The sequence below is a fragment of the Narcine bancroftii genome, chromosome 5 (assembly GCF_036971445.1).
Source record: "Narcine bancroftii isolate sNarBan1 chromosome 5, sNarBan1.hap1, whole genome shotgun sequence".
Taxonomy (NCBI): Eukaryota; Metazoa; Chordata; class Chondrichthyes; order Torpediniformes; family Narcinidae; genus Narcine; species Narcine bancroftii.
Genome location: NC_091473.1, coordinates 95,396,605 through 95,419,238, shown reverse-complemented (window position 1 = coordinate 95,419,238; position 22,634 = coordinate 95,396,605). Strand labels below are relative to the sequence as shown.

The 22,634-nt window shown below is 39.9% G+C and overlaps 1 protein-coding gene across 6 annotated transcripts in view; it reads right to left on the bottom strand.

The window, feature by feature from the left end:
* The window catches only part of lrrc7 (leucine rich repeat containing 7), a 501,081-nt gene that overhangs the window by 236,180 nt on the left and 242,267 nt on the right, over positions 1–22,634 (bottom strand). For all 6 annotated transcript variants that reach the window (XM_069938447.1, XM_069938442.1, XM_069938444.1 and 3 more), the window contains 2 exons: positions 5,395–5,591; positions 1,636–1,753 (listed from right to left, as the gene is read on the bottom strand). In XM_069938447.1, the coding sequence (XP_069794548.1) occupies positions 1,636–1,753; positions 5,395–5,583 (307 nt within the window). In that variant the 5' untranslated portion in view covers positions 5,584–5,591. The remainder of the gene's footprint in view (positions 1–1,635; positions 1,754–5,394; positions 5,592–22,634) is intronic.

Below are 22,634 nucleotides of genomic sequence, written 5' to 3'. Positions count from 1 at the left end.
CTTGGCACCCACCCCTGTTACAGCAAGAGATGCTCCACTTGCACCCACACCCACTCACTCACAAACATTTGGGCCCCAAATGATCCTTCCAAGTGAAGCAACACTTCATTTGTGAATCTGCAATGGTTATCCAGTGCATCCGGATCTTCTGTTGTGGCCTCGTCTATATCGGAGAGAGTGGGCACAGACTGGGAAATCATTTTATTAAGCACCTTCACTCTGTCCACTGCAATAGCAGGACCTTCCATGGCCAACTATTTTTATTCCACACCCCATTCTCTTACAAGCATGACTATTCATGATCTCATGCAGTGCCAAACCAAGGCCACCCATAACTTGGAGGAACCACACCTAATATTCCATCTGGCCATTCTCCAACCAAATGGCATGAACATTGACTTTTCCAGTTAAACCCTCCCGAGTCTCTCTCCCTTTCCCTATTCCTCCTCCAGCTCCCCATCCCATTCCTTCCCCATTCAGAGAGCTACCTTTTCCCCATTACCTCATGTTTTTGTTTTCTACCCTCCCACTCGTATGTTAGTCTGTACACCTCCCTCTGCCCCTTCCTCCCTCCTCTACCCTCCCAGCACCACCCCAACTCATTTTTATTCAGGTGCCTGCCAGCTTTTTGCTCATGCTTTGGCCTGAAAAGTTGGTTACCCTTCACTTCTTCATGATGCGTGACCTGCTAAGTTTCTCCAGCACTTCTGCACATTGAATGATCTTCCTGAAAGCCTGGACTTCCAATGTGGAATGAATAAAAGTTCACTATCTGCTGACTCTTTCCTTGAATCTCCAAAAATTGGATTGCCAATAGTTTTTGTTCCCAGTTGCCATTCTACCTAGAAATTCATTCTATCTGTAGCAGTTATATACCACACATTGTTATAAAAGCCACAAAGGCTTTTGTATTACCAACCAGAGACAAATTTCTTAGCATGAATTTTCAAATGGCAGCTTGAAAATGGAAAACAATTTGAGGGTAAGTGAATGGAGTGTCAGGCAGGGGGTTTCCGATGAATAGATAAAAGTTACAAATAATGAACAGAGCAATTCTGCCTGATCGGAAAAGAAACTGGGATTCCAGTTACCATTTCCCTTCCAAACAGGGCCTCTAAATATTCATGCATCAAGCAATATACTTATTGAAGGATCTGAGGTCCTGCACTTTCTGCAGTGCTTTTCCATTTTCTCGGACGAGCCAAAATGCAACTTCATTTCAATAATTTAATGAACAGATCTACTGTTCTTTCTATAAACCAAGGAATTCCCAGATTGCTTCCTCAGGCTGCATCTGATTGGCAAAGTTCAGCTAAATCAGGCTACCTATTTTTTTCAGTGCCCTGTTTCTTAAAAAAATAGTTTCAGTTCATTTCAATTATGAGATGTCAAAATTCGATCACCTCAGTTCTGAAATTTCTGTTAATCCAGGATATATTGCTGATGGGCTTACATCAAAAGAATGACCAATGGCGATTATAATAGAAGAAAACTAGCATTTGTTGATATGCAAATTATCACGAACTGAACAAACATCAAGAAATAAAAATAATTCTGCTTCACTGGAGAAGAAGCATCCAATTACTAATGTGTTATATTAAAAGTAAAACACTCAAATAATTATTATATTCTTACCATTTTTGCTGATGTCTAATTCTCTTAGATTCACCAAGCTGGCAATGCTGGTGGGCAGACTAGAAAGATCATTGTCTGGAATACTTAGTTTGCGGAGGGCTTGGCAGCTGAACAATTGCTGTAATATCGAGAAACAAATTATATGGAACGTTTCTCTTTTTCTACTGTTTAAGCAAAATGTCATCATTAATTATCTCCATGGATACTCATATTGCTACTATAGCAACTTGAAAATGAAATTGTAGCATGACTCATTGGTAAACATTTTTATTTGCAAAGGATTACATTTCTGAAGAATGATTGAAGAATAGAGTTTTCTTCTTCCTTAAATGGTAATCTCAAAGAGTGATGTTTTCAATACAAAAATAAAGTTTGGAAGCAGGTTATATGATGTTACTACACCAAAAATAAAATTACTTGAGGTTAATGTGGCAATTATTGTTTAAATTGCAATACACACAATAAGACAGGCTCTTTATTCCCTATATTTAAGAAAGTCTGAATTTGTTATTTCATAAAACTACTGACACAGTGTAAACATTTATTTTAAGGTGGATTTTTATATGCATGTAATTTTGAGGAATATTATAAAATTCAAATGTTGAGAAGTTATGAAGCACACAGTATAAATCTACAAGCAATAATATAATGAATGATAAACAGTTACATTCTTGTGATGTTGGTTAAGAAGTTGTTGACTTGGACTTTAGGAATATTTCACAACCTATTTTGGAATGAAGAATGTCTTTGTATAATTTGATCTGATTCTTCCAGGGGATTAAAATGGCTGGTCTAAAATTAGTCAAAAACATATTGTGCTCCTGTCAATGCCAAATTGGTGAAAAGGGCATTGCTTGGGGGATGTCTTGAATCATTTGTATCCATTCCTGAGGAAATTTCTATCCTTTGGAATTTGGACTGGATGCTTCATGCTAATGTTGACACTATTTACCCATCATAATTGCACATTTATTGATGTCACTGAAGTGTGCAGCATATACTTATTGACTTGCTTTATTAATTCACAGTTCAACAACGAGTGTATTATGCTACAAGTAGTGAACAATGTATAATTTAAAGTGTACCCTCAGGATATCATCTACTGTGTTAATTTTTATTTATTTAAATAATTTAGCTGGCAGACCTCTGTGAACTGGTACCATTCACAATTTTTTTTGCTGCCTGTGGAGCAAACAATGAATTATGGAAGCAGAGTGTTATCATCTAAACTAATTCCATTTGTCCTCATTAGACCTATATCCTTTAATGCCTTTTCTATCCAAGTATCTGTCCAAATACCTTTTAAACATTATAAATGTTACTGCCTCCACTATCTCTTCTGGCAGCTCATTGCAGATATTCACCACCCTCTGTATGAAAAATTGCATCTTTGATTTTCTTAAAATTTCTCTCCTCTCACTTTGAACTTGTTCCCTTTAATTCTAGGCTTCCCTTTCCTGGAGAAAACACTTTAATTATCTGTCACCTTCCTAATTGTATACATTTTTATAAGCTTGCCCCTCAGCCTCTTACATTCCAGTGAGACAAACCCTGTTTATCCAATCTCTTCTCATCATTAAAACCCTCCATTCCATGAAATATCTTAGTGAATCTCTTCTGCACTCTCTCTCTCTCGCTGCCATATCCTTCCTGAACTAAAACTGTACACAATGCTTGAAATATGATCTAATCAAATTCCTGTCATACAATGAGAATTCACATTGATAATTCTTTCTGAAAAGGCACAACATACATAATTCAAAATTCATCAGGGATCTAAGCTATTAAAATGCTAAATAAACATTAAAATATTACATTGCTTATTCATTTACATGTTTCTCTCCATAAATTTACATTTTGAGGGCAGATAAAGAGGCTGTTCAAATATCGCTGATATGCTTTGAATGAAAAATGTTAGGCTACTCTAAGGGTTTTTCTTTGCATGGAAGCAACAATGTCAGATATCATCTTTTACAAGAAATGATAAACCTGTCTAGGAATAAATTACTTGGCTTAACCATAATGTAGGGAACAATTAGGTCTTTAAAGCAAAATCTTCAGTAAAACCTTTCATAAAACAGATAATTTTTAATGTCAATGAAGCTGAAGCATGAGACTGAAGTCAAGACAATTAAAATATAACAAAATGAGAAGATTAACTAACTTTTCATTGGTATTAACTCCTTTATGCTGGTTAGTTCTGTAAATTTCCTAACAGCATGAAAAGTTACCAGCAAGACATAACCAAATTAAAATATTCCATAATAAATAAAACAAGAAGAGAAACAATCTTGTGATTTTTTAGTGCCTTTGATTACCAAAGGTTGCTTCAAAGTATTTGTAAGTACAATGTGAATACCATTTACTTTTAAGTCACAATGAATGGTGAACGGTCAAAGTAACTACTCACACTAACCATCCGAGACTCTCACATGTACAAAACAAAACAATATTTATTTATTTGTCCTGCATATGTATTGTTATTTGTGTCATGTCTGGTTGTGTATCTGCATGTTTTACAAGGAAGACCAGAGAACATTGTTTCGTCTGATTGTACTTGTACAATCAGATGACAATAAATTTGACTTGACTTGAAATGTTGAGAAACAATTTGTACAAAGAATCATGGAAATATACAATACAGAAATGGGCTTTTCAACTCAACTCATCCATGCCAAACAACTTGTCAGTCTGACCTGTCCTATTTGCTTGCACTTTCCCCATATCCTTCTAATCTTTTCCGATCCATGGCTCATAAATATTGTAATTGTACTGACCTTTACCATTTCCTCTGGCATCTAATTCCATATCTGTACCATTTTCTATTTGAAAACCTGTACTCTCTTATTTTAGACTTTCCTACATTAGGGAAAAGACTTTAACTAATCATTTTATCTCTGCTCCTCTAGAGAGGGTTGAGAAATAATAGTATTTTTTTGATTGGCAATAACACAATGGAGTAAATAGCTATCTTCTATATAATTGGTTTCTTTCTGCCTTCTACTCTTTAGGCTATTTACTCTAGAATTCCCTCCTTAAACTTTTCTGCCCCTTCATCTCTCTCTCTTCTTTAAGATACCACTCAAATGATTGTTGGTCTGCAATTTATCCTTCAATACAGGAGAGAATGTGCAATCAGCAGGAAGTCACCTGCATTGATCACTGTCCTCAGAAAACCATTTGAATTTACCACAGAGTGATCTTCAGCTGTTAGAAAGAACTACTGTCCTAATGAGATCATGGGGGATAGCAAAAGCAAACCTTGAGTACAAACAAAAAGATGAACAGGTAGGGTTAGCTATACCCGATTTTATCCAAAAATGTCAAAGCTGAAAAAACAATTAAAACACTCTAACCCAATCTTTTTTTTGGGTCATGCAACAGTTTGGGCACACACCACAAATTTTATCTAAATGCCATTTCTTTATACAATCTGGTCCCTCCTGTCTGTGTAATTTATTTTGAAGTTTGATCTAGATTCTTTATATGACGTATGTTAATATGGAGGCAGGCCTGTATGGATACTGAAATTTATCAGTTTGCAATTCTTTTGTGCATTTAAGGCCACACACATTATTACATTCTCACATTGAGGATAGTCTCAAGAGGAGGGTTAAGGTCTACTCAAGCATCACCGTAGATAAAATAGAACAACTTTACCAAACTGCTGCTATGTAACAGCATCCAGCTGCACTGTGAATTTTCCATTTGAAAAGAAGTTTTAAGTTGCTGAATTACATTTTCATTTTTTTTTCCTACCTTGGGGAGCTCTTCTATCTGATTTGCATCCAAATAAAGTTCTTCCAAAGATCGTTCAAAATTGAATATCTCCTTTGGTACATGTTGAAGGCTGCAGTGGGAATAATCCAGTACTGAGATGACTTCTTCTTCACCCCGGAAACATCGGCAGGGCACCAGGCGGCCAATAAGTTTCCTCTTTGTTGTCATCTCAGAAACTGCATGCATCAAGAGAAGCACATCTTCCAGTCAGTAAAAGATAAAATATAGATAGCAAACTAAAAGAATGATGAATTCCCTGACACAAGATATAAAGAACAGGATTTGGAATATTTTCCTCATAAATTTTCCTTCTTTTCTTAAAGGTGGCAGAATAGTACTTTTAACACCTCTCCCAACTGTACTTTCTGACAAACATAAAGAATAACAGCAAACTATTTAGCTGGAGTCATATTTATCAGTCAAGATTTGGATAAAGATGGAAATATCAATTAACATTCATTGATATTGACCATTTCAAATCAATATTAATATCAACATTTTTAAGCAAAATATACTTAATTTTAGTTTTAATCATTTCTATGATAAAACCAACAGCTACTTATATTTTCACATATATATCTAAATTAAGTAATGCAATTGCAAATTTCCAATCATACATGAGAAAGAGGCTTCCTAAAAAGACTTCAGTTCTAATTTTATGGCAAAAAAGTATTTCTCTCTATACCATCAGCTCCTTTTATCATCTTTTAATATCTCAATAAGAATATAACTTAATCTTTGAGAATGAAGGAACACAATTCTGATCTGTGCCAAAACTTGTTATATTTAAAAACTGTTATCACTCATCTGTTGAATCTGTGCTAGACTACCACGACCTGTCACAATCACTCTAAAAACCTAAATCCAGACACTTTCTCCCAGAGTTATGTCCACTCATTTAAATTTCCAACATCCCCTTCCAATTATTCTTTCCATTTACACTATGATCGCTGTCCCTAAATTTGTGCTAGCTGTGAAATTAAGTATTTTAATTATATAAATCATATATGCATTGGAAAACTGAGATGACAATATTCATCTTGGAGACAATAGCATTCACTAGCAAACATTCCTGTTATACCCAGTCATTGTTTGCTACTTAATAATCACTGACTTAATCACATCGAGAATATTTCTGATCCTATATGCTCTTACTCTGATTGGGCTGGATCTTGCTCGACCCTAGTTATGAGCAGTTCCCACCAGCCAACACTCATGTAGTCTGGATGCAAAGGAACAATAGCCCTGGCTTTTATTTCTGAGTTGGCTACCATGGGTCCACTGGCAAATGGACTCTGATCTTCAAAATAAATTAAAATAATGGGATTTCCTGCATCTTCAGTTTTATTTAAATTAACATTTCAGATAGAATGAACTGATTTGTTGTACCATTAATTTCTGTCATACTATTTCTTCATCATATTAATTACATTCACGAATAACAATCTCCATTTTAGAGCTCTGAAATGTCTGCAGATACTGCATGCAATGGATATGATCAATTAATTTCCCAGATTCAAGAACAGTCTGATTAGACTGTCAAACAGTAAATCTAAATCTGCTCTATTCTCTCTACACTCACAATTGTGTAGCCAAGTTTGGCTCAAACACAATCTATAAATTGGCTGATGACAGCACTATTGTTGATGAGTCAGAATATAGGATAGAGATCGAACTTCTGGTTGTTTGGTGCCAGAACAATAATCTTCCCCTTGATGTCAGCAGGAACAAGGAGCTTATTGTTGAATTTAGGAAGGGGGCAAGCAAGGGACCATACATCCATTTTCTTTGCTGGAGTGATGGAGTGGCTCAGTACCTCCTACCTTCAAGTTCTTGGGAGTCAACATATTGAAGGACCTCTCCCAACACATCAAGGCAATCATGAAGAAGGTTCCCCAATGCATCTGCTTTCTCAGAAGTCTGAAAAGATTTGGCATGTTGTCGAACACTCTATTGAACCTTCACAGTATTATTGTGGAAAGTATTGTGGCACTGTCTGTATGAATGTACTGTATGGGCTGGCCCACCCCTGTACCTCCCTCAGAATTTCCATAAAGGTGGTTATGCCCAAACCCCTCCCTCCATGGAACTGGGCCAACAACATGAGAAATGCCAATTTGTTTTGGTGATTAAAGCCTATTAATCACAACTCTCAGTCTAATATGGTTAATCGAGAGAGCAACAATTTAATCACCATAATTTTCGTGCCCTGGACAAGGTAATATAGGTGGATAAACTGGACCCCAACCCCAAAGAGCCAGAGGCTGCCATCAATTCAATCAATGGCTGCATTGTCTCAACACATTCGTGATGTGCAGAGTGAGGAAGATAAATGAGACCTATTCTTCAAACAGGTTGGCCACTGCATTTTTCAAAGGATCAGAGACTGCAATATGTATTCTGCTGCTATGGAGCTCCTGCAGAGACAGTATCAGTCCCTGATGAATGTCATCTATGCCACGTACCTTCTGGCAGTTGTAGACAAGCACCTGATGAGTCAGTGGACGAATATATGTGGGTTCTGTGGAGGCAGGTGCGACCCTGTAGCTGCAGAAATGTCTCTGCTGCCGTCCACTTAAAAGAACTGATATAAGACGCAAGTGTGGCTGGATTCAAGTCTGATCTTATCAGACAGAGACTCCTGGAAAAGGGGAATCAAACCCTGCAGGAAGTTGAAAACCTGGCCAAATCACTTAAGACAGTGCAGCTAAATGTGGAGATCTTCTCTTCTGGAAATGTGGCCACCATGTAGGGAGCATGGGCAGCTGTCATCTTGGGACAAAGGGTCCCAGGTCGCTGCCACTGCCATCGAGCTCCTGAGGTGCGACTTCTGCAGCCATGCTAAACATCTTCGTCAGAGCTGCCCAGCCTGAAACGTGACATGTTCCACCTGTGGGAAGAAGGGACACTACGGGAAAGTATGCATGTCCCAATCTTCCTCCAGCAGTGCTGTGTGCAGCTGTCACCATCTTGGTCTGTGTCACTTCCAGAGACACTTCTATTCACAGGATATGGCTCGGTGGGACCATGTGGATGGCAAACCAGGATGGGACCACTTCCGGCAGTGAGGAGCAGCCATCTTGGGGGCTGCCTCCGAACCAGTACTTCAGCAGTGAATCAGACAACAATTGGATGTTGGCCTTGATCACCCTGGACTAGGACAGCCCAAATCAGCTAGCTAGGGGCATGATTGGCATTGAGCTAAACTGTCACATCACAAACTGTCGATTTGATAATGGGAGCACAGAGAACTTCATTCACCTGGGCAGAGTACAGCGCTACTCCCTAGTGGTGACTCCAGAAAAGTATAAAGTCACCCTGGCTTCCAAATACCTCTCGACTGATTCCACAATGACCATGCATGGTACTAAGTACAAGGACTTTAAACTTCTTATTATGCCACAGCTCTGTGCACTAGTCATACTGGGACTGGACTTACAGTGCCAACTCAAGAGCATTCAAATGCAATATGATGGGCCCCACACCTACCACCCCCCACCACAGCCCACAGCTATAGGTTTTTAAACCAAATGCCCTCCCCCCCCCAAATACGACCTGTGGCCTGTCCACCCTCCGAGTCCCACCGCCACCCCTGTTTGAGAACCTCAATCCTGACTGCAAGCCAGTCACCACCAAGAGCAGATAAGTTAAACAACTTCTGGCTGAATGCATCATAAAACCCAGCACTAGTCCCATGAGGGGACAGGTGATAGCAGTTAAGTGCAAAGAGAAACACCACATGGTCATATACTACAGTCAGACCATAAACCGATTTACCCAACTGGATGCCTGCCCCCTCCCCTGCATCACTGATATGGTGAATAAGATGGCCCAGTCCCAGATCTTCTCAACCATCCATCTCAAGTTGGCTTACCACCAACTCTCGATCTGCCTGGAGGACAGCCCATACACTGCCTTTGAGACAGACGGCCAACTCTACCTCTTCCTCCGGGTCCCGTTCAGGGTCACCAATGACTCTATCTTACAGAGGGAGAAGGACCAGAGAGTGGACAGCTATGGGCCAAAGGCCATGTTTCCCTATCTGGACAATGTGACCAGCAGGATCATGACACTAATCTACAAAAATTTCTCCAGACGGCCAAAAGTCTCAATCTCACATACAACCAGATGAAATGTGTGTTCAGCATTTCACAGCTGGCCATCCTTGGTTGTGTGATGGAGAACGGCATCATTGAGCCTGACCCTGGCTATATACATCCCACGTTGGAACTCCCACTGCTCCACAGCCTCAAGGCCCTGAATAGGTGCTTGGGGTTATTTTCCTACTACGTCCAATGCATCCCTAATTATGCAGACAAAGTCCACTCCCCGTGAAAACCACCACCTTCCCCCATCAGCAGAAGCCCAAGTGGCGGTCACACGCATCAAGGGCGACATTGCCAGGGTGGCGATGCACTCTGTGGATGAACCCATCCCATTCCAGGAGGAGAGTGATGTGTCCAACTTTGACCTAGCTGCCATGCTCAACCAGGTGAGCAGGTCTGTGGCTTTTTTTCTCCAAGGCTCCAAAATCCAGCATTCAGCCATCGAGAAGGATGCCCAGGCCATACTGGAAGCTGTGCACCACTGGAGGCTCTTCCTAGCTGGCAAATCATTCACGCTGCTGACTGACCAATGTTCAATTGCTTTTATGTTTAATATCAAACAGCGGGGAAAAATTAAGAATGACAAAATTCTGAGGTGGAGAATTGAGCTATCCACCTACAACTATGAGATCTTGTACCGACCCGGGAAGCTCAATGAGCATCCCTCATCCCCCCCACCCCTCCCACCCCACCAATGCACTGTCCTGGGGGGACATGCGCCAACATGCAGATAGACCACCTCCAAGCCCTTAACAACAACCTCATCCACCCTGGGTTTACCAGGTTCTACCACTTCGTTAGAGCTCACAATCTCCCTTACTTGGTTGAGGAAATCAGGGAACTGACCTAGAGCTGCCCAGTTTGTGCCAAATGCAAACCCCAATTCTACCAGCCAGAGAAAACTCACCTGATTAAAGCCACCCGCTCTTTCAATCACTGAGTATGGACTTCAAGGGCCCCCTCCCCTCCACCAACTGGAATGTGTACTTTCTCAACATTATCAATGAATACTCATGCTTCCCATTCACTATCCTGTGCCCAGACATGACCTCGACCATAGTCATAAAGTCACTACGCAACCTGTTCACTCTGTTCGGATACCCCTGCTATATCCTTGCTGGGGATCCTTGTTTATGTGTGAGGAGTTATGCCAGTACCTGCTGGCCAAGGGCATAGCCATGAGCAGGACCATGAGCTATAACCCCCTAAGGAACAGCCAGTTAGAAAGGGGTAACTCCACTGTCTGGAAGGCAATCATGTTAGCCCTCAGGTCAAAAGTCTGCCCATCTCCCAGTGGCAAGAAGTCTTCTCTGAGGTACTCCACACCACCAGATCCCTCCTCTGTACCGCTACTAATACTACCCAGCATGAAAGGTTGTTTTCCTTCCTCAAGAAGTCGGCGTCAAGAACCACACTAGCATCCTGGATGACAACCCATGAGCCTGCAACAGAAGCATACCAGGAGTCATAAGACTGATCCCCTGGTTGAGAAGATCCACCTCCTTCTCTCAAACCCCCAGTACACTTACGTGGAATACCAGGATGGGTGGCAAGACATGGTTTTCATCTGGGGCCTGGCACATGCAGGGAACCCTTCAACCAACCAATCAGTAAACCCTCCGCCCCACCCCACCATGACCACCGAATTCGTAACTATCCCCACTAACTGCAACTGGCACCCCGCTGCAACCATGGACCGAGCAACCCCTTGGTCCTATTAATCCCCTTCAGCCACTGGAGACCAGACCTGTTGCGCAAAACACCACCTAGGAGCCAGCAGCTGAGCAGCAGTGGGCACTGCAATGGTCATATCGACAGATGAAACCACCGGATAGGCTAAACCTGTAATGGACATCGATCTACTGCATCCTGCTGGACTCGGTTTTAAAAAGAAGGGGTGAATGTGGTGGAACCACTGTATAGCTATTGGCACTCTCTGTATGAATGTGCTGTATGGGCTGACCTGCCCCTTGTACCTGTGACTTCTCCCCTCAGAATCCCCATAAAGGCTGTTATGCCAAAACCTCTCCCTCAGAACCTGCCTTGAAACCGGGTGAGCAATATGTGAGACATTTGATGTTTTATGGTGATTAAAGTCTATTAATCACAGTCTAATATGGTTAATTTGTAGAGCAACAAGTACAGGGAGTCCTCAACTTACGTCCACCTGCACATCCAACCAAAATTTAAAAAAAAAACTATCCATATGCTGAGATTCTTCATTAAAGGTTCATTTGCTGAAATTTATTTTTGAAAAATTGCTTTAGTACCTTGCTAAGACATGCGAGTCTGACTTATGACCAATCCTTCAGTCCCAATTACGGTCATAAGTTGAGGACTATCTATATTCTGATTGGTTGCATCTCAGCCTGATTGGGAAACTCAAGTGCCCAGGAATATAGAAAATTGCGGAAAGTGGCAAACCTAGCCAAGTCCATCATGGGCACTGATCACAGGTCCATTGAAAATAATTATGTGAGATGCAGCTTCAAGGTGGCAGTCAATATTATAAAGGATCTCCATCATTCTGGTCACATTCTCTTTTCTCCATCACCTTCATGCAGAAGATACTCAATCCTGAAAATCAGTACCTCTGGGTTCAAGAACAGTTTTATTCAACGGGCTCTTGAACCTCTCCATACTACTCTAACCATAAACTATTCCAGGAGAACCAAGAGATCGGTCTGCACATTTGAAATATCAATTTTTTAAAAATCTTACATGAACTGCAAATATGAATATTTATTTATTTATCACCTATAATTCCTAAGAAATCTGAGGAGATTTGGCATGCACTGTGGAAAGCATGCTCACTGGTCTCATTGCAGCCTGGTTTGGTTATTTGAGTGCCTAAGAATTCAGAAGGTAGCAAACATATCCAGGTCCATCACAGGCTCTGACTTTCCATCCACTTAATACATCTATGAGATGGAAGCCATCATTACTAAGGAACCCATCAACCTGATCTCAACCAAAGGTACAGAAACCTGAAGTCCAGTATGTCTAGGTTCAATAACAATTTCTTTCCAACAGCCATCAGATTCCCTTACTACACTATACACAAAAAAGACTGTCTGCACTATTGTATTGACACTTTTTTTCCTTCTTGCACAAGGGTAGCTGTGAAAATTTATTATCAATCTTCTGTATTTATTATCACTTTCTAATTTAATTTAATATACTGTTGTAGTTTTTAATGAAGTATCTGTTCAGCTGCAGTAAGAAAGAATTTCAATATATATGTACATTGTACAATGTATATGTCATTAAAATCATTATTATTTATCCTTTTATATTTTATCATTTTCTGTCTTTGCATATTGTCCATTAATTTATACTATTGTAAATTTAGATAAATGAAAACATACAGCACAGTAACAGGCCATTTCAGCCCATGAGTCCATGCCACCCAATTTACACCCAATTAACCTACACCCCTGGTACGTTTCAAATGGTAGGAGGAAACTGAGCTTCCGGGAAAAACCCATGCAGACCTGAGAAGAATGTACAAACTCCTTACAGACAGCGTGGGATTCGAACCCAAATCGTGATTGCTGGTCCTGTAAAAGTGTTGCACTATCCGTTACACCAACTGTACCGCCCTGTAGTGGGCCACCTATTGTGGCTGCAGTGTTAGAATATTGATGCATCTGTATATCGTATTTATGAAAATGACAATAAACTGTCATCTCATCTTCCCTTAAAAGACTAATTCTTACATATCCATTGTTTTTTTTTGAAAATTTTAATTTTGATTTTCCAAGACTCGCACAAATCCAGAACAACACAATCTTTCTCAGCAATGATAGATTAAATTCAGAGCCATTTTTTTCCCCTACCCACCCCTCTCCATTCCCTCCCATCCCTTCATATCACATGGAAAAGATTATTTAAATTAAACAAACATAAACAAGACCAGAGGTTGCCTTGGCGGCAGCCAGGAAGTGTATAGCAGTCACGTGGAAGTCTGACTTTCAACTAAATATTACATGATGGAATATGGAAATGCAGCATTGTATTCCCCTGGAGAAAATCACAATTTAAGGAGGAAATATGACAAATTAATTGGGGTATGTCAGCCTCAGCTGCAGCATAAAGATACGCAGATATAGTTGCACCCTTCTAAACAGAAGAAAGGCAAATATCCATACTAATAGTGAAATGACTGAGATAAATGAAGTGGGTTGTGAGGCAGATGACTTGCTCTTGCTTCGTGTCCTTTTCATTTTACTTTATGTTATTCTAGGTTTCTTTCAAGGTTTGTGACTAGATTTTTGTCTCTTTCTACATATCCATTGTTCACAATATGAGGTGTAAAAAGTAAACTATGTATAAAACAAATTAGAAATTTCAAAGGTTTATAGATGAGTTATGTAAGAAAGGGAAAAGGTTGCAGGTGGAACATGATGTTAGCAAATACACGATTCATGTTCAGAGAGGTTTACTTGGCCTTGTACATGAATCATAGAAATACAAGTTAAAGCAAGCATTAAGAAGGTGAACAGCAAGGAATTGAAGGACAAGCCTTGTTGCATATAAGCAGCGACCACAATTTTCATGATTTTTTAAATCTACTGTTTTGTACTATTCATCTCAAAAAACATATCCATTTCTTGGAAATAAGTGCAGAAAGCGATTATGATTTAAAAAAATTGGGTCAAATGAGCCTCTTTTGTCCAGAATGAAAATTGAAGCGTTAACAAGGTGGATGCTGAGGACCTTCTATTATCTCACAAATTATGGTATCTCCCTACCATTGTAAACTGGAAAGCAAGAGCAAGTTTTTCACTTACAGGTAGAGAGAGCTAAATTTATAACAGGAAATTACACAATGTCAGAGAAATTAAACAGCTACTTTCTGTCTATCTTCATGGAAGAAAAACTTTTAAAAGTACCAGAACACCAAGAGACGAGCAAGCACATTAGGAAAGAAAAGAGGTATAGGGATCAAATGCAGTCTAATGCCACAAGCTCAGGTAGGCAACTTGGCTGACATGGGTGAGTTGGGTCACAGGGCCTGTTTCCATCCTCGGTGTAAAATGAATCGAGTTTGAGAAGAAAATGAGTTTTGTTTAAAAAAAAGCAGAGTTGGTAAGATGCACATTTAATAAATCCCAATAACCCAAACTTTACACCCTAGACTGTTAAACATGTTGGCTACAGAGATGGTGAATACTCTGGCCATCATCCATAAACATTTTTATGTAGATACTAGTAGTGCTCCTTCAGACTGGAGGGTAGAAAATACATGGAAGGAGACAGAAATCAGGGAATTACCTCATTAGCACAAAATAGAATACATACTAAAGGAAATAATAAAAAGCAACAAGAAAAATATAATAGGATTGAGGAGAATCATAAATAACATTAAAAGACCAATCTACTGGAATGACAAGATATAATGTAGAAAATATTATTCATTTTGGTACATGAATCAATAAAGCAAAATGCTTTTCTGAATGGCCTGTTTTCTGTGCTGTATTTCCTTTAGCTGTCCTTCTGCAAGTGTCATTAAAAGCTAATACCCAGTTGCAGCAAATGGCATGTTAGCATTTATTATAAAAGCATTTGAGTACAAGAATAAAGATGTCTACTTGCAGTTGTATAGAGGGTGTGCAGCGCAGATTTACAAGGTTAGTTCCAGGGATGGCAGGGTTGTCATATGCAGCAAGGCTAGAAAAACTGGACTTGTATCCATTGGAGTTTAGAAGGATGAGGGGGGACATGATTGAGGTATACAAAATCATCAGGGGGATAGACAAGGTGAAGTCTGATTACTTGTTCCCAATGATGGGGGAGACGAGGACTAGAGGGCATAGTTTAAGAATACAGGGTAGGCCCTTTAGGACGGAGATGAGAAAGCATTTTTTTACCCAGAGAATGCTCTGCCACAGAGGGTGGTAGAGGCGGATTCGCTGACTATGTTCAAAAGAGAGTTAGATAAGACTCTTGTGGGTAACGGAGTTAAGGGTTATGGGGATAAGGCTGGAAAGGGGTACTGATGGTAATGATCAGCCATGATCTAAAATGGCGGTGCTGGCCCGACGGGCCAAATGGCCTACTCCAGCTCCTATTGTCTATTGTCTATTGTAAATCAGGAGTAGTGCATATAATTTTGGTCTCCTTTCATCGCAAAGGATGTACTTGCCAGTGAGAGATTGGAGTAAATGTTCACTGGATTGATTGGAAGAATGGTGAAGAGGCCAGTGTGGTGACTCATTGGAGATAAGAATTTTATGGGGGAAGATGCAGTGGAATCTTGATCGGGAGGGAGTTTGGGGAAGTTGAATCATAGAAATTGATCTTTTGGTCCACCTCATCCATGCCAACTGTGATGCCTATGGTATTTATGCTAATCCCATGTACCTGCATTAGGTCTGCATCCACTGAACCTTTGCTATCACAGCCCCCATGTAAACCCTTTTTAAACATTGTATATTGTAATTTCATCTACCTTTACCACCTCTTCTAGTGCATCAGCTGAGTAGAGTGTCAGAGTAGATATTAGGGCCTAGGACAATTGGAGGGTGGTCAGGTTTATGACAGATAAAAGGGATATCGGTGATGTGGTCACTCCTGCAACACCAAGAACTAACTTTCTCAGCAAAATTCCAAAAGAACCATTTGAGATTTGAGGTAAAAAAATCAAAGTGGGAATCATCAGGTGTAGTTTCTGGTCAAATTACGAGGATGAATGCAATGAAACTTGAATTTAGTTGCAATTGTGCTCAAAAGTGATAATCCCATGTGTTTTTATTTCTAGTTTGTAATGTTTTACTTCCAATGTTTATGTTTCCTGATCAAATTGATTCAATAGCTACAGAATATTTATTTCCTATATGGAGACAATACATGAGGGAATTGTAGATATATTACAGGTTGAAATGGTATTTATATTGTAATGCTTAGAGTGATACTTTATAGGTATGGAGAATGTTCAGGAAAATTTTAGTTTATTCCAGTATCACATGAAACCCTCCTCCAGCGAGACGCTGTGGTGATCTGCTTTCCCACATTCCTGAGGACCTACGTTCAGTAGTGTATGTATTTGTCCATCAACAAGTACAGGGCACTCCACTACGAAGGCCATATGCGTGATGGCGTAGTGTTCACATTGGACATTGGCAGGAGAATGGACTTATTCACAGTGAACCTTTTGAAGCCCGCACACTTGAACTTATCATTATCTGTGCCGTATCCTTCCCTAAGGCACAGAGGCCGCCCTCCCAAGTCTACTGCATGTGCATGTTTTAATGGCATTTCTAGGGGGAGGGTGGTGTAGCGGGCCGAGTGGTCACAGCCAGGGATGGGCTAAATCGCTGCGGTGTACTCACCCGAGAAGATGGCGTGAGCCCTCTGAAGTCTTGGAGCAGAAACATGCGCTGTCGGGATACTTCAGTTTGCTTGGTGAGTTCCCCCAAAGTCACCAAGTTTAATTTTCTTTATTTTAAACAAGAGCTCAAAAAGAACAACATGTACAAACTTCCTCAGTCAACTCTTGAAATTTATATCAAATCTGCTTAGCTGCATGAATTAGCATGGAGATTGTCACTTTCAGCAAACAGACTAGTTCAGGTAAAAAAAAAGCATACATTACTATTCTGAATGGGATCAGAAGGGACTATGACGAAAGAGAATAGAACATTTGCTTGAAACATTCAACAAAGGACAATCAGCAGCAAAACTGATTCAAATGGCCTGATGGTTTCTTCTCAAGGAAGAGACCCCAGAGTAAAGTCCATCAGAAAGTCACTAAAATGGTCTGCAACAAATGGGGGATAGAAAGAATAAACCAATTAAGAACATACGAAATAAAAGCAAGAGTAAGCCATCCAACCCATCAAGTCTAGTCCACCATTCAATGAGACCATGGCTAATCTGATGATAAGCTCAACCCCAGCTACCTGCCTTATCCCCAGATTCCTTAATTCCCCAACTTTGTAAAAAAATGTATCCAACCTTGTCTTAATTATATTTACTGAGGTCGGATCCACTGCTTTAATGAGCAGTGAATGCCATAGATTGACCACTATCTGAGAAAAAAGTTCCTCTTCATCTCTGTCCTAAATCTACTACCCTGAATTGAAGCTATGTCACCTAGTCCTAGTCTTCTCCACCAAATGGGAATAACTTACCTCCCTCTATCTTATCTATAATAATTTTATCTGTTTCTATAAGATCTCCCTCATGCTTCTAAATTCCAGCAAGTACAGTCCCAGGTGACTCAATCTCTCCTCATAGGCTAACCCCCTCATTTCTGAAATTAACCTGGTGAACCTTCTCTGCACCACCTCCAAAGCCAGTACACTCTTCCTCAAGTAAGAAGAGCAGGCTGTAAGCAATATTCCAAATGCTATCTTACCAGTGCCTTGCACAGTTGCAGCATAACCTCCCTGTGCCTACATTTCATTTGCCTTCTTGATAGCCTGCTGCAATTCATGCACAAGCACAATCAAGTCCATCTGCATGGCAGCATGCTGCAATCATTTAACTAATTAACTTACCATTTAACTAATTTAATTAATTTAACTAATTTAAGTAATTTAACTTACCATTTAACTAATAATCTGATCTTCCAGTTTTCCTTCCAAAGCTTCCAGTTTTCCTTCCAAAGTGGATCAACACACATTTACCAACATTGTACTCCATCTGCCAAACCCTTGCACTCTCACTTAATCTATCTCTATCTCTCTGCAGACTCTCCAATATCCTCTGCACAATTTGCTTTTCCACTCAATTTAGTGTCATCAGTAATCTTAGATACATTACACTCTGTCCCCTCTTCCAGTTCATTTATGTACATCATGAACAGTTGCGGGCCCAGCTCTGAGCCCAGCGGTACACCGCTGACCTCGGATTCCCAACTCTTTGCTTTTTATTGGTTAACCAATCCTCTATCCATGCTAAATACATCACACCTAACTCTATGCATCCTTATCTTATGCACAGTATAAGTTCTTTGTGTGACACCTTATCGAACAACTTCTGGAAATTGAAGTAAACAACCCCTCTAACTACCACGTTCATTCTATCATCAAAGAACTTAAATAAATGTGTCAAACAGGACCTGCCTTTGCTGCATCTACCTGATGGATCCATTTTACTCCAGATGCCTCACTATTTCTTCTTTAATGATAGTTTCAAGCCTATTTCCAATCACAGATGTTAAACTGACTGGCCTATAGTTCTCTGCCTTTTGCCTACAACCTTTTTTAAATAGTGGTGTGGCATTCCCCATCTTCCAATGCACTGGGACCTGCCTAGAGTCCAGATAATTTGATAAATAACCAGCAAAGCCTCTATTATAACTTCTGCTATTTCTTTCAATGCCATGGGATGCATTCCATTTTTAGACCCACAAATTTGCACAAACTTCTATCTTTAGTGATAGCTATTGCATCGAGGTCCTCACCTCCCACCACATCCAAATCATCTGACTTTGGCATGGTAGGCATGTCCTCTACCTGAACACCGACACAAAATACTAATTCCCTTCTCATCCTCTAAGGGACCAACCTTCATTTTAGCCACATTTTTCTGCTTAATATAATTATAAAAACTTTTACTGTCATTACCATCATCTGGAATAATCTAAAGGCTTTGGAATTCAGGGTGAAGATGATCTTGATCTTTACAGGTAGGATAGTTTCTTCCCTTGTGCCTGGCTCTGTAAGAAGGTCAAAAGAACAACATTTCCTGTACACTACTGCAGTGGGTGCTTGAACATTCTTGGAGGATATGGTCTATGGAAGTACACTCTCTTCCTTTTGAGCCTCTTGCATCTGTCCTTCTCATTCCAGCTCTGAATTATACCAAATTAAAACCTCACCGAATCAAATATGGTAAAAAGCCACGCAAGAAGAAATTGCAATGCACTTCCACAAAAATTAGTCATCAATCTGCAGAAATCTCCTTAGTGGCCAGTCTATCATACTACAGCAGAATGCAAAAAGTGTCAAATGGCTGAGCAGTCCTTTAATAGCACAGCTGCAATAAATGGTGCACGATGAATACATGGTTCACTGAACGGCCAAAAAACATTACTAAAGCAGAAAAATGTGACCTAATTTCTGCTCCAAAGCTCCAAACAAGCATTGCACGGTGATGATTTCACCCTTTACTTGTCCTACTCACCAAATATCAGTTGTCCGCCAACCCACAGTATAAAGAGAAGTGCTGGATGAACTGTGTGAACATTGCAATGTGTGCAAAGTGACTGAATTTTCATGATTTATGCATCATTTGCAAAGAGTTGGAAAAAACAGTGATCCAATCTGGTTTCTAAGCACTTATAAATATTTGTGATATTTCTGAGATGAGAGAAATTAAAGATTTTATTTACACATTCAATGATTATACTGCAATTTGACATAGTGCCAAATTTCTACCGACATGTATGTATTTCTAACAATTAAGCATATGTTCAACTTCACATCATCACATTTAGGTTGCTATGGGAACTGGTGAAAACTGCACAGCTTGTTGTTCACATTGGTTTATTTTTAAACACATAGTTGCACAAATTATAATTATGCTGCCATTATCACTTAAATGACAGCATCAAGGTCCGGACAATCCATATTTTTTTAACTGCTCATTTCAAGGCGGTGTTGCTGGTCTCAAAAGCAAAATGGGGTTGTATGGGCATTCACAACTCATGCTGACCAAAAAGGTTGTTGAACACTCTCCTCCTTCAGTCATGTTCATCCATCCTATTGCCTTGAGAACCACTTCGATTTTCTGGCAATTTACAAATATCACTCGGAATTCAGGCACTTTCAATCATGCTCTGGGTTTTTTCAGGCAGAGTGGCACATGCACTCTTGAAATCAGGGTTGTACCAGAGCAGCACACTTGACATTTGAATTGCACATGTACAGTTGTGTCATGGACTCATTTGGGCCTATCATTAGTCTGCAACCTGAGACCTCAAAAATCAGCTAAGCAATTGAAGTTCACTCATTGCATCCTTCAAAAATTTGGCCTGCAAAATTATTTTTGGCTTGTAACTGCTCTGAAATCTTTCCAAAACTCTTTGCTCGCAGCTCTGGGGTAAACTAGAGAAATACAAGGGAAGGTTAACCCATATTTCATTAAATTTTGGCTTTATGTTATATTTTTGCCACCTGATATTTTATATAATTGCTGCATATCTTTTCTAGTTATTGCTGTGTATATTAGCAGGAACCAATAATGCAAGTGGCTATTTAAAAGCTCACACCTCTACGAAAGGTACAGCAGAACAGCTGAAAGGAGCAGCAGAGCAGTCATTGACTTTAAGCAAGAACATAGTGTTAGAAATATTCACTTTCTGTAGATGTTAAAGAGTCTCCAGACAAACTGTCAGGAGATAAGAAATAACGATGCAAGGCAATGATAAAACATTTTCATCAGGAATATGGATGTCATTTAATTTCATCTCGACACTGTTGAAGCCATACAAAAAAAGGTCTTCCTTCCACTGCTTAGGATCCCTAGCCCTGCAAACAAGGCAAAAATCCACCTGGAGAGGAACCCCTAGATAATGTTAAATTTCAAATGACTTGTCAGAGCTGTTTGGGTTTTTACAAATAAGGAAGAAGAAAAACAGCATGCTGTTCTCTCCCATAGGGTTCAACAAGTCTCAGTGAATGAGGAGGTTTCAGTGAGGGGATTTGAAGTGACAAATCAACACCTGCCTTTGGTGCCAATTGGAAAAGTAGTTGCTGAGCATTTTTGCAAGCTCTTTCTGAATGGAAATTATGGTAGAGGAGCTCAGTGCCATGATTATATGACTTGTCCTTTTTAGGGTTTGGATAACCACACCTGCAGGAGATGCCTCTGGTTTGGTCAGCTTGATCATCAAGTTTTGGAGCTTGAGCACAAACTGGTGTCACCATGGACTATCTATGAGGCTTTAGAGTTACTTAAGAGTTGAATAGTACATTTTAGAGCTCATCTGTCCACAGCTTAAGCCAGAGAAGGGATGGGTAATCATTGGGTAGAGGAAGGGAGACAGGCAAAAGTAGTCAGTGGAACCTCAAAACCATTTTCCTGCATTGAAAAAAGATAAAGGAGATGCATCTCTCGGGAGTTCAGTCACAATCAAGATCATGACATTGGGTGGTTCAGTTTCATATGATGAAGGGGTGGGAGCCGGTGAGGATTTTTGGAGAAAGAGAAGAGTTGAAAGGCAATAGTGGTAGGAGATTCAGTAGTGGGGAAAATTGAGAGTTTCTTCTGTGGTTGTAGAAATGAATTCAGGATGGTATGCCACCTCACAGGTTCAAAGGCGAAGGATGTCACTAAACTGGTACCAGAGCATTTCAAGGAGGGAGCGAGGAAACATTCAGAAATCATGTTCATATTGATACTAATATCATGAGTAAAATGAGGAACAAGACCTTGTCACGTGAGTATAGGAAGCAATAGAGCAGATTAAAGAGCAGAACATCTCTAGGTTACTTTTGGTACCATGTGTTATTGAATGCAGGAACTGGATCGATCAAATGACTATCTGGCTAAAGAGTGGTGTAGATTGGCAGGCATTAAACTTTTGAATAATTCAGACAATTTCTGAGGAAGTTGCAATATGTACAAGCTTGACAGGGTGCACCTGAAGAATAACAGGTGCCATTAGGGCGGCATGGTTGGCATAGCAGTTAGCGCAATGCCTTTACAGCGCAAGCGATCAGTGCAGAGGTTCAAATACCATGCTGACTTTAAGGAGTTTATCTGTTCTCCCTGTGTCCATGTGGGTTTTCCCTGGGTCCTCCGGTTTCCTCCCACCATTCAAAATGTACTGGGGATGTAGGTTAATTGTGTGCAAATTGGGTGCCAAAATAGTCTGTTACCATGCTGTATGTCTAAATTTTTTAAAAAATTAAATCCTTCCAGGGAGTGAAAATTTTTAAAATACTGCAGATATAAGGAATATGAAATAAAAATGAAAATGCAGGTAAATCTGAACATGTCAGGTGACATCCATGGTTTCATGACATGAGCAAAACATTACAAAGACAAAAGATCTTTATTATCCATTCAATCATTTCATAATTTTACCCTATTTTATGTCACCGAAGACTCTCGTAAATTTCTACAGGTGCATCACTGCCTGCTGTGGAGGCACCAACT